General features: G+C 38.3%; 2 protein-coding genes across 3 annotated transcripts; one reads left to right on the top strand and one right to left on the bottom strand.

Moving 5' to 3' along the window:
• Positions 1-505: 505 nt before the first annotated feature.
• wdr82 (WD repeat domain 82) lies at positions 506-5,512 on the bottom strand. Its single transcript, XM_008408643.3, has 9 exons — positions 5,161-5,512; positions 3,386-3,483; positions 2,991-3,057; positions 2,810-2,909; positions 2,531-2,647; positions 2,301-2,456; positions 2,149-2,218; positions 1,094-1,236; positions 506-700 (listed from the first exon to the last, which is right to left on the bottom strand). Exons 1-9 carry the CDS (start codon positions 5,319-5,321, stop codon positions 671-673), a joined length of 942 nt encoding a protein of 313 aa, XP_008406865.1. The 5' UTR covers positions 5,322-5,512; the 3' UTR covers positions 506-670.
• A 106-nt stretch (positions 5,513-5,618) lies between these two features.
• glyctk (glycerate kinase) lies at positions 5,619-11,473 on the top strand. Of its 2 annotated transcripts, XM_008408645.3 has the most exons (6): positions 5,619-5,834; positions 6,454-6,540; positions 6,983-7,354; positions 8,362-8,513; positions 8,848-9,023; positions 10,003-11,473. In XM_008408645.3, exons 3-6 carry the CDS (start codon positions 6,999-7,001, stop codon positions 10,891-10,893), a joined length of 1,575 nt encoding a protein of 524 aa, XP_008406867.1. In that variant the 5' UTR covers positions 5,619-5,834; positions 6,454-6,540; positions 6,983-6,998; the 3' UTR covers positions 10,894-11,473. The 2 variants fall into 2 exon arrangements, with proteins under 2 accessions (XP_008406867.1, XP_008406866.1); XM_008408644.2 differs by lacking the exon at positions 6,454-6,540 and having other exon boundaries at positions 5,620-5,834.
• Positions 11,474-12,145: the final 672 nt, after the last annotated feature.

Genomic DNA, 12,145 nt, shown 5'->3' with positions numbered 1-12,145 from the left:
TGTCCAGGCAGGGGTGCTGGCCTGTGAAGAGTCAGAGACCCAAAACTGTGGTGATGTAAACCCAAAGGCCAGCCAATATTTAATAAAGAGTGACCAGCCTGGGTTGAGAACGGGGATAGATACCGGTTTTTCTATTATATTTAGTGTTTCGTGAGTTAATGTAACCAAAGTGACTTTAAGGAAACTATTCCTGACATTTAACTCAAATATTTCCACATAGGATGATTCTGATTGTCAACAGATTGTGTAAGATGTTTATGCTCCAATAAAAATCAGGTCATACTGGGTTTCAACATAACTATAGCTCTAGCCTTACAAAGAAAACACATTTAAGCCACACTTTAAATTAAATTCAATCCTATTAACAAATCTTAATTTATAATTTTGAATCTAAAATTTATTTCCTTCCCAGATGCTCTAAAAAACATGGAACTATGTTATTTTAACCTTTTTACACTAATTTCAAAAATACCAAAGACCCAAAAAGAAATATAAACTGGCACAATTTAAAAGAAGTCAAAACTGTAATTTTTTTTAACAAAGGAAAACAATTTAATGTTAAATAGAAATATAAAAAAGCAAACATGTTTTATTCCTACAACTGATTATTTACAATTTGATTTTGTGACATTCACACTGCCCCCTGCTGGTCAGCTGCTGCTCCTACTCCTCAGTCATCAATGGTCGGAAGCCAGAAAGCCTGAAAGATTAAATTCATAATCACATTTAAGTCACTTCAGCCATTACCGTTTACATATTTGACTGTTTATTTCTACAGAGGCAGAAAATCTCTTAAATATTTTATTAGAAATTGCACTTAAATTCTGTTTTAGTAGAAAAAGTATTCAATTAAAGTTTTTCTCCTTTTTTTTTGCTTGTTTCATGTTTTCATTCTTACAGAATCTAAACAAAATCATAGAAAAAAACCCCATCATATTTAGACCAATTAAATCAAATGCACAAACATTAGTAAAATGTAATGGTCTAATGTTTGCCATTTTTAATAATTCATCAGTTTATCTAATAGCTTAGCTTTTTTCTCAAAGAAATGTCTGTCAAGCTTGAGGCAACATTTTGTTTCTCTTAAACTCACCATGTTGGAACAGGCACTGGCAAAGGTCATGAACTTTGGATTGAACTGCAGACAGGTAATGGGGCCTGTGTGCTTCCCGTCTAATAGCGCCACCTTCATCCCGCTTTCAGCGTTCCACACGTGGATCTTTCCATCTTCAGAGCCTAAAACAAATCAAATGTTGGAGGTAAGCATTCACATTCAGTAATAAAAAGCAGATTATTGAATTAGTGAAAGTAACTCAGGTTAACCAGCATCTCCAACATGACTGGGATCCGGTGCAAACAGTGAGTCTACAATTCTACCAAAATGCAGCATTGGCAAGAAAAGTTTTAATGAATTGCACAGTAAATACCTTAGCCTACCAAATATTGCAACAAAGCCATTCTTTATACTATTATATTGCAACAATGCAATAATATGTTGCTGTTAGAGGTATTTTTTTTTAGCTGCAAATGATCAAGCGTTTGCTGAAGGAATGCAGTTTTATTGCATTGTAGGCAACAACATTTTTATTTTCCAATTTAGAAAAAATTCCATAGTGGTATTTTATAATGTATTTTTAATAACAGTGGTTAAATCCAAAATAGAATATGCTGATTTTTTATCTAATTAATCACCAGAATAATCAGTAACTAAGTAATTATTGAATGCAGTCCTACTAAAATACAGAATTTGTTTTCATAATCAACTTTATATCTTCTTCAACTACTGGCACATTTAATTTTCATCTTTTATTGGTTCCATTTTATTTTTGAGTTTAAACAACAAACAAATTACTTCATGTTTACAATTAAAGAAATTTCCCCAGATATTGATGCGTCTATAAATGAAACAACCATCCTGCCTGGACTCAGAGCAGCTGTAGGATTTCAAAAAAGCCTGAGATGATATCAAATGATCAAAAAAACAGTAAAAATTATATTTTGTGTCATCATGTGAGCAAAAATCTGGCCTGTGCTTCAGCTGAAAACACTTCCATCCTTATTCCAAATAAATCAAATGTTCTTTTTGCTGAACTGTTAATTTAAATCACCAATAAAGTGACGCATAAATGCACGCTTCTCCAAACTCACCAATCATCACAAACTGAGAATCAGGAGTGAAAGAAGCCTCTAAGGTTACGCCTTTACTGTTGTTGTAGCCCTGTGGATAGAAAATAAAAACCCTCAGTATTATTTTTTTTACCAGATTTCTATTCTCCATTTTGCAGTGACTCCATCCTTACCCCAAAAGAATGCAGCACCGCCCCTTTAAAAGCGTCCAAAATGCGAAGCGCCCCGCCGTTGGTTGAAAGAAGGATGAGTTTTCCATCGTTGCTAAACTTGAGTCCAGTCCACTCACACGTCCGATCGTACTGAAGCTTGAAAGTTGCAAACGGACCCTGTTGGCAAGAGGGATCGATTTAGTTCTTTTTGGATCAATTTAACTAGTCGAGTGTCAAACCTCCTTCCATACCTTATCAAATGAGCGCAGATCATAGAGTTTAACCATCTCTGAATTTATTCCAGCTGCAAAAATGAGACCCTCTGGATCAAATGAGCACACAGGCTTCCCCTGCAGGTGCATCAAACCCTAAAAATGGAAAGATAACAGCAAATACAGCATTCATTTTCTGAACTCGTGGTGCAAGACTTCAGAGAACAAAAAAACTTCAAATTCAATCTGTTAGGAAGGTTTAATTTTCACAGAACAAGTGTCAATACTTCTAACAAATGAGTAAAACTAGATGCCTACCTGGCAGTTTGGTGAGCGCAGATCCCACAACCTGATAGTTTTGTCTAATGAGCCAGAAATAAATGTGTCATCCACAGGAGACATGGACAGAGACGTCACTCTGATGAAAACACACAGGAAGAGGAAACGTGAAAACACAGAAACATCGAACCAATCGCAGAAACACGAGGACAGCACTCACCTTTTGTTGTGTCCAGGAAAATACCGGATATATTTGTTGTCATGAAGAGACAAATACCGGATAGTGTCTTAAAGACAAAGAACAAAATAAGTGGCACCAACATACCAAAATCCATGATCATTTCATGCATAAAATAAATAATCAATCCGAAGCTCGTCTGAAGATTGCACTCAACCGTAGGCAAGGCAGTCACTTGTACAGTTAGCTCCTGTATGGGGTAGAATCACAGACCCTCAAACTGTACAAACAACTACCTCAGGCTACAGCAAGCAGCGCGGCGAGCAGCTACGCAACACAAATCACCACCTGAGCCAAGGCAGCAGTAAATTATGCAACAAAACGGAAATTAAAATCAAAACGGGATGCATTTCAACATGCATCTTCTGAATACATACCATCGATTTTGTTGGAACTGTAGACCACTGTGTTTGCAGCATGCGTATACCTGATCAGATCCACGCCATACTTTTTACTGTAGAGAGTTCTTTTGGGTCTGTCATAAATGGGGCACACAAAAAAAACAATAAATTAGAGGAAATTAATCAACAGCAGTAAGCAGCAGCACACTTCTATAATAATTTAAAAACCTTACAAGGTTCAAATTGGAGTCAGAAGCGTCAATGTTTGATACTTTTTACTGAAACTCACCTGAAATACTTCAGGTTTCTAACAGATAAGGGGGCTAAAAACCAAAAAACACCACACTTTCCAGATTTCTGCCTGTAAATAATTTTGCAAAGCACTGAATCATTTCTCTTCCAGGTCGCGATGATGCACTACTCAGTGTTGGTCTATCACAGGAGTCTTTGGACCTTCCTCTAGGACTCTTAATAACTTTGGCTAAAAATGATCAAATGTTTTAAAATGTATATTTAAACACAAATGCTGGTTTTAGCAGTTCCAGTTTTTTCATGGAACAATTGCATTGAAATTCCACAACATAATGACACTAAATATACCAGTAATAGACTTTTAGATCTATTTTTTTAGTAAGTTTGTCAAATTTTCTTTTTACCAATATTCCCCAGATGTCAAAAAGCGCATAGAAGAAAATTTATCCATACTCTTTTTAAAAAAAGTGTTTTTCTTTGTTTCAAAATAATCAAAAAGGAATAAAATGATTGTTCTTTAGAAATGACATCATTGACATCATGTTTATCAAAAATTGTGAAAACAGCTCTTTGGCTCATAAAGGTTGCCAATCCCTAGCCTAGGCTATCAGATAACACTTGTGATTGTAATACAAAAATGTGAAAACTTTAATCCTTCCAAACAAACAAGTTGGTATTCACAACTAAATCTAATTTAAGTCACAATAAAATTGACAGACATCCATTTAAAAAAAACTATTCTACATTAAATGGAGAGCCCCTTCAGTGACACGTTCTGTATCTTAAGTGCACAAATGAGCGTTTTCGCAGATCCTTCCTTTCAGCAGACTTTATAAACATCAGAGCTTCAACAAGTCTTATAAGTTTGCTGTTATTTGCAGTTTTTCTAATTTCAAATAACATTGTTGATCATATTTGAACATCCCTGTTTGCATTTGTTTTTACTTCCTGTAAATAGTCTGTTTTTTTAATAACAAATATCTATGCAAATGTACATTTTCTATTAGCAACCGCATAGTATTATTTTTCTTATGTTATAAACTTTCCTTTACCTTTCTGTAAATATGCATATTGCCACTTATCCTTAACTTGCTGCTGTGACAACTGAATTTCCCACTATGACAAGTATTTCTATTTTAAATATGCTAACCCCGTTTAACCAAAAGGAGAAATGGCGGCAGAACAGCTTAAATATTAAAGCTCGAACTATACAACGCTCACTTGCTACAGCACCAGTTTGCGGTCTTAATTATGCGATTTGTTAGAAACTCTAGAAATATTAGGTGAAATTAAAGCGCATTTTCTCAATTTAGCCACCCCCTCTCACTTAGTTTAACAGTTATAATATTCATCAGGTGTTTAACTTGTGATGAATATAAAACTGAATATTTGATGGAACACAGTCTTTAAAAAAACAACAGAATTAATACTGGATCAGTTTTAACCAGCAGACTCATTTATTTTTAATTTCATGCTGCATCGCACTAAGCACCGCAGCAGGCCTCAGCCATTAGCTTAGCATAAAGCTAACATAAAAAACCAAGATGAGCTGCTCTTACTTTCCCTCCTGGCAGTCGTACAACACTAAGGAGTCGTCGTCGCTGCTGGAAATGATTGCCTCTCCGTTGGAGCAAAAGTCGAAGCAGTTAATTTTGTCCGAGTTTTCTCGGAACACTTTAGCAACCCGAAAGCTCCGCAGCACATTGTCCGTTAGCTTCATGGTGGCCTGTCTGTGTCTGAGGGGAAGCTGGCCCTCGCCCCGCTTTAAATCGACTCAAGGGTCACAGTTACGGTGATTTGTGGAGATATATGAACAAAAGCGATGCAAAAAAGTTGTTATTGGGAAAATAAAGTCCCCAAAAACGACAACCAAATCCCGCCTGGGGTAGTTTGAGTCCACGGCAGAGGAGGGACGAAAGTGCAACGCCTTCGCCACGTCAGTGACGCACAAATCATCACCTGACCGCGCAGTGGCCCGAAATTATGTTTTATCGCGAGATTTGCGTGGTACCATAAACAGCATAAGCAGCAGGATTTGATATGGTTTTCCTGCTTAGTTTTAAATGTCTCAAATAGTTGCCAGGTTGTGTGTTCACTAGCAGCGCTTCCTGTCACATATAAGGACAGAAATTTGTTTTCTGTCTGTTTCTAAATTTTACTCCCGCCGCAAAATAAAGACATGATGAAGAAAGTTCCTGGAGGACTTTTGACCCCGCAGAAGGGAAACTCCAAGGTATGAACTACATATTATTGTTTTGGTTGGTTGTGCATTATCCAATAAAAATAATGTAGTCGTTCAGAATTATAATTGTAAAAATAAGTACATTTAATTACATGTCTATTCATAATGAGGACCACTTTTCTGGACCTTTAATTTTATTAATATTTATATGCCTGGTCTGTATTTCTAAAATATACACTCACTGACAATACATTTTGCTCATACTGAGCTGGACCTTCTTTTGTCTTGAATTTTTTATGGCACACATTTAACAAGATGGCTGAAAAAAAAATCAAGAAACAAACAGGGAAGTTGTTGTTATGTCAAGGAAAACAATGTGACATTGGGTAAGCATTGGTCTTTAAACAATTTGTACAAAGGCACCCCAAGTGTGTCAAGAAAATGTCCCCTGCACCATTACACCTCCACCACCAGTCTTCTTATTGATTGATACAAAACAAGAGAAATAAGGCCACATTCACTTAAATCTCCATCTATATGGTAGAAATTTTAATCAGTGCAAGTAAAGAAGAGATAAATGGAGAGCTGAAATGCATGTTCACAGGGGCAGTGATCTCTTTAAATTAATCATTAAACAGAGTTTAAACAACTCCAGTTACTGTTTGGTTAGATTTTTGCTTCGCTGCTGAACTGGAACACACACAACAGGCTGCTGCAGGAATCTGCAGGCTGCAATCGTCCTAAACCACCCACACAGGTAGGCAGGCTTAAAACCAGATTTGAAGAGAGTCACAGTAGCTGGGTTTGTAAAATATACTCAATGTTTAATTTTTGTTCATTTGTAAAACAATTTAAGGTAGTAAATGTACATGCATTTTATCTATGCTTTCTAAACTAACTTGTCAGATAAGCATTTGAAATGTTTTTTTGTGTGAGTCCAAACAGCATGTTGCACATCTTGACTGTGGAAATTTGCTTTAAATTTGTCTGAAGGTCTTTGGAAGCATTGTAATGTTTACAGGAATGGATCATTTTAAACTGATGTACATTTTTACAAATAACACTACTATAACACTTTGTATGCATGTAGTTTTCATAAGGTTTTAAATGGAAGATATTTAATAGCATCATGCAAGTCTCACCTTCCTAATTTAACATGCTTTTCTATCTCGACACATCTTGCTGTATCGATTCCTCAGACCTGCTGAGGTGGCAATGGCCCGCATCCTGTCCTTGTTTCGGCCTCAACCTTTTCTGGGCCTCCTGGGAAGAAGAAACCCCACGTTCTGCAACATGTCCATAGACTCACAGGCGCGGGAAACCTTCAGAGCCGCAGTGGAAGCTGTGCAGCCAGACACCGTGGTGCGGCAGAGCATAGAGCGCAACGGCGACTCGGTCGTTATTGACGGACGCAGACTCACACTCAGTCACAACCTGCACCTTGTGGGCTTCGGGAAAGCGGTTCTGGGAATGGCTGCAGAGGTAGAGAGGATTCTGGGCGATCATCTAGTTAGAGGAGTCATCAGCGTGCCACATGGGATACAGCAGACGTTACAACAGCATGGAAAAAGGTGAGCAAATGATGCAGGAGCCATAGTGCATAACAAAAATATTCTTAGTAGTTTTTTATTATTATTATTTTTAACAAACACCAACTTAATTTTCAATTCAAATGAATCCAGTCAGCATCTTAAATGGATAGTGATCACCTGTTTGTAATTAAAGCTCAGTATAAGTCCAGCTTCTCTGTGAAAGCCTCTAGAGGAGATGCAGGAATCCACAGCTCATGAAGACAGCTATCAGTCATGCAATCTGCAAATCCAACTTTTATGGAAGACTGTTAAGAAGAAAGCCATTATAGAGAAACATGAAAAGTGTATTTTGCAGTTTTTCACACAAACTGATCAGGTGAAACCAAAAGAAAACCTTTTAGGCCTACACAGGAAAGATTAAAGATGAAAAACTTACACTGAACTACACTCTAAACTCACCATTCCCACCATGAAACATTGAGTTGACGGCATCATGCTGTGGGACTATGTTTTTTTTCCATCAGGGACAGGAAAGCTGGTCAGAGCTGAAAATCAAGGAATCATGTAATAAAGACTTTCTTTTTATATATATATGTCAATGTCAGTTTATTTATAAAACAACAAATGTTGACCAAGTTGCTGTACAATTCAATAGAATGAAGTAAGATTACAACACTAAGAACAAGAAAAAAAATAAGATTAAAGCAAAAATGCAAATATACTCCTCAACTCGCATTATAAAAGAAACTCAAACTCTTGTCGTTTGATTAATTTTTGTTTGAATCAACGACAATGAATAAAAATGGGTCTTTAGTCTTGACAGTCTCAGCATTCCGTACTTTAAACTAATCCAAAGCTTAGGAGTACAAATTGCAAAAGTCCAATCACTTCGGCTATGCTAACTTTTACCTATTGCTATTATTTACCACTTTGTGTTAGAAAGTGTGAACAATTTCCGGGAATGTTTATCTAATTTCTGAAAACTACCTAAAATAACAAAAATAATATGGATATATGTGATATTTTATGCTTTTTATCCATCACAGCCATTTGTTGCTAGAAGCAGACAGTCGGATCAAAGTCATGGAGGGAGCCAAACACAACCTACCTGATGACGACTCATTGAAGGCGGCCGAAGGCATCAAGCAGTTAGCTACTGACTTGACAGAAAAAGATTTACTGCTTGTACTAATATCAGGTAAAGGCGCATGATTTTCTTTTAAGAGTCCCACAGATTTCTACCCTGTTTACTGTTTATTTATTTACACACAGACAATGTACAACATTTCAGTAATCTTTTAAAATAAGAGATGTGTGGTACCAGGTTATAGCAAAAAAAAAAAAAAAAATGCTAAGGAAGTAAACCAATCATACTACAAACCAACAGACAGTTCTCGGAGCAACTTCATCAATAATGACTGCAAATGTGCTTATTTAACAGCCATATTATTAGCCAAATGTGCAAGCATTTTATAACTAGAACATGTTATAATGTCATTTGGACAGTGACTTGCGGGTTTGTTTCCTTCTAGGCGGAGGCTCTGCACTGCTACCAGCACCAATACCTCCAATCTCGCTGCAGGAGAAGCTTGATGTAACTCGCAGACTTGCAGCTGCTGGCGCGACCATCCAAGAGCTCAACACAGTTCGTCGAGCACTCTCTTTGCTGAAGGGTGGAGGGCTTGCACACCACGCTCACCCCGCACAGGTAACTCACAGCAGTTGTTTAAAGGGGCAGTATTATGTAAAATCTACTTTTTTTGAGTTTCACATCATGTTATAATGTTATTCCCTCATCAAAAACATACCTGGAGACGTGTTGCCTTGATTCTTTCATGCATGTTTGAGAAATTCTTTAATCTCCATGGCAACCATTCAGCTCCGCAAAACACCTGGGTGAACCTAGCCCCGCCTTCGAGACTCAGCTCCCCCTCCTCTGAGCCCAAGTTCCCCTCCACTGAGCTCCTTCAGACTAACCAGCAGCCATTAGCAAACAGCTGGTGGAACTGTGCATCTGCTGAGCTCGTTGTAGGAGCTCCTTCTCAGTGAAACACAGCTGAAAACGTTGCTCAGCGTTAATAGAGGAGCAATGTTGTGATGGCTTCCTGAAGGCGGAGTTTCAGAAACGCAGGAGTTTTTAAAGAGACAGAGGCCCAATTTTAAGGTGCTAAATTACACAGTCAAATTTCGGGGTGCACCGATAAATCAGTTCAATTTCCTTAACTTTGGGAAATTGGTGACTGGTCGATATTTACATGTGAAGCCGATCTTATCCACGGATATTATCTACCTTGGCAAAGTGCTAGAAATCAACCACTGTCCTCTTCTGCTCTCCCATGGTAGAGGTTTGAATGACAGTAGGTCATGTCTGCAGTTAACAATAGTCACCACACTGTTAACTTTATTGCTTTATTTAAAAACAATTCAGACAAAAAAATCAGTATCGCATAAAATCAGAATCATCAGGTCAGACTTTTTTTTTCTGTGATCGAAAAGAAAACTGCAGTCACTGAACCTCTACTTTTACGTCATATGCATTTTTATAACAACTGAAGGTAGCAAAGTAACTTGATTGTGCTGTAAAATGTAACTACATGTGGCTGGAAAAAACATAATACTGCCCCTTTAACAATGTTTGCTTATTAAAAGAGGAGCATATTTCTGATTTTCCAATCATTTCATCAAAGGTGGTTTCACTCATACTGTCTGACGTGATTGGGGACCCTCTTGATTTGATAGCAAGCGGTCCAACAGTGACATGCGAGATGTGGCCGGAGGAGGTTTTATCCATCCTTGAACGACACAAACTTCTCAGCTCCATGCCAGCTTCAGTCACGCAGGTCCTTGCGAGACAGAGTCCCCGCTGGAAAGAGAATGACAAGCACTCAGATTCACCTGGAGAGGCTCTCAATGCTGTGATTGGCTCCAACACCGTTGCGCTCACCTGCGCTGGCCGGCGAGTTCGAGAGTTGGGTTTCCGTCCTGTTGTGCTTTCACCGGGAGTCTGCGGCAATGTGAGGCTCGTCTCCAGGCTGTATGGCCTGCTGGCCCGGTTCGCCTGTTCCCGCGAGGAACCGCCTCCGGAGATCGCAGCCGAAGTGCTGAGGCTCGGACCGGAGGTCGGCGTGGAGAGCTGGGACCTGTGCCGAACCATGCAGGTGTTGGGCGAAGGGCGCGCCGAGGGTTGGGGCGCCACATGTGTGTTAGCTGGAGGAGAGCCGACTGTGGAGCTAACGGGCAAAGGGCGAGGAGGTCGAAACCAGGAGCTGGCTCTCCGAGTGGGACTGGAACTGAGAGGCCTGGAGCTCCCGCCGCAGGGGCCCGTGTTTCTGAGCGGCGGCACTGATGGACAGGACGGACCCACGGAGGCTGCGGGGGCCGTCACTGATGCGGGGCTTTACGACGAAGCCCGAGCCCAGGAGTTAGACATCGACAGCTTCCTCAGTAATAATGACTCCTACACTTTCTTTTCCCGTCTGTCAGCCGGAGAGCGTCTGCTGGTGCCTGGCCTGACCTGCACGAATGTCATGGATGTTCATGTGCTGCTTATCCCAGCTATTCCCATTAAAATTAGCTAACGCACAGGCAAAACAGTGCAAAAATAATGAGTAGATCACCATGTCAGTAGACACAAAAGGCTTTTTAGGGTTTTCTATTTTTATATTTGACACTCATGTAAGCAGAGGTGAGTAGAGTACCCAAAAATTGTACTCAAGTAAGAGTAGTGATACTACAACATATTTTTACTCAAGTAAAAGTAAGTAGCTGTCCAAGAAGTTATTCAAATAAGAGTGAGAAAGTATTTGGTAAAAAAGGCTGAAAATACTGAGTAACTGATCAAAACATAATTTAATATTTAAATATTACATCATCAGATGCAAAGGGGCATCTCATATAAAGTTTGTGGAAATTTTAGTATTTTAAAGATCACAATGAAAATAACTGATATACAATCCCACAATTATAAAATAAAATGAGGCAAAAGAAACATTTCCCCAAATAATTTTTTGAAACTAACAAAAACTGGTGTATGTCAGTGTTTTCCTTCTTAATGTAAAATCATTCTGTTATATGCTAGCTTACAGCAAGATAGTACATTAAAGTATTAAATATTATTCTGACCTCATCTTGCCGTTCAATAAAAATGAAATGACTACAGATTTATGTGGAGTTTTTTTTAATTAAAAACATTAACTGAAAAATAAAATAATTTTTTTTTATCATGGTAAATAAATTTTACTCTCAATGAAATGTGTATTTGATTTTGTTTTAGAATATTTTTATACAATTCTTTGTTTTCTAAGCATGCAAACTGTGTATAATCATTTGCAGTGATTTCCTCTTTAGGTCACAAATTGGACTGACAGGGAGACACTGAATAGGCTTCCTCCAGAAGGTTTACTGCCAAATGAGCAGCAGCTCTGTCCCCTGTATTTGTCTGGGAAATTCATTCACCACTTTGTGCCTCTTTCCCATCCCTCTTTTTAGATGGGAACATGTAGAAAAATCCCCCCATTTCCCAGAAGAACTGACGATAACAACAAAACAATGTTGCCCATTACTAACTTCCCTCCACTTTAGAACTGCACTATTTTATTTTGGTAAATTAAATGAGCTCTTAATAAAGTCAACTGAAGTCTGTTGTGGTATAACGAAATGTAAAAATGTTGTAAGACAGTAAAAATCATGAAGGCTGTTAACAAACACAATAAAACTGATTTAGACAGGATAATTTATTCAGCAAATAGCATAAATAAAACTGGCTGCAAATGATACTTCAACAGTAAATATTTACACACAGTATATATGCTGCCACTACTACTACTAATG

Source organism: Poecilia reticulata, chromosome 5 (assembly GCF_904066995.2).
Source record: "Poecilia reticulata chromosome 5, P_reticulata-male-v2, whole genome shotgun sequence".
Classification (NCBI taxonomy): domain Eukaryota; kingdom Metazoa; phylum Chordata; class Actinopteri; order Cyprinodontiformes; family Poeciliidae; genus Poecilia; species Poecilia reticulata.
This window is presented reverse-complemented; position numbering and strand designations above follow the sequence as displayed.

Excerpts from the sequence above, each read along its gene's own strand:
- glyctk (XM_008408645.3), top strand. The coding sequence starts at position 6,999 with ATGGCCCGCATCCTGTCCTTGTTTCGGCCTCAACCTTTTCTGGGCCTC. Across the intron at positions 7,355-8,361 it reads TTACAACAGCATGGAAAAAG|CCATTTGTTGCTAGAAGCAG; the intron begins GTGAGCAAATGA and ends TATCCATCACAG. Across the intron at positions 8,514-8,847 it reads ACTGCTTGTACTAATATCAG|GCGGAGGCTCTGCACTGCTA; the intron begins GTAAAGGCGCAT and ends GTTTCCTTCTAG.
- wdr82 (XM_008408643.3), bottom strand. The coding sequence starts at position 5,321 with ATGAAGCTAACGGACAATGTGCTGCGGAGCTTTCGGGTTGCTAAAGTG. Across the intron at positions 3,484-5,160 it reads TACGACTGCCAGGAGGGAAA|ACCCAAAAGAACTCTCTACA; the intron begins GTAAGAGCAGCT and ends CATTTATGACAG. Across the intron at positions 3,058-3,385 it reads CAGTTCCAACAAAATCGATG|ACACTATCCGGTATTTGTCT; the intron begins GTATGTATTCAG and ends TTTGTCTTTAAG.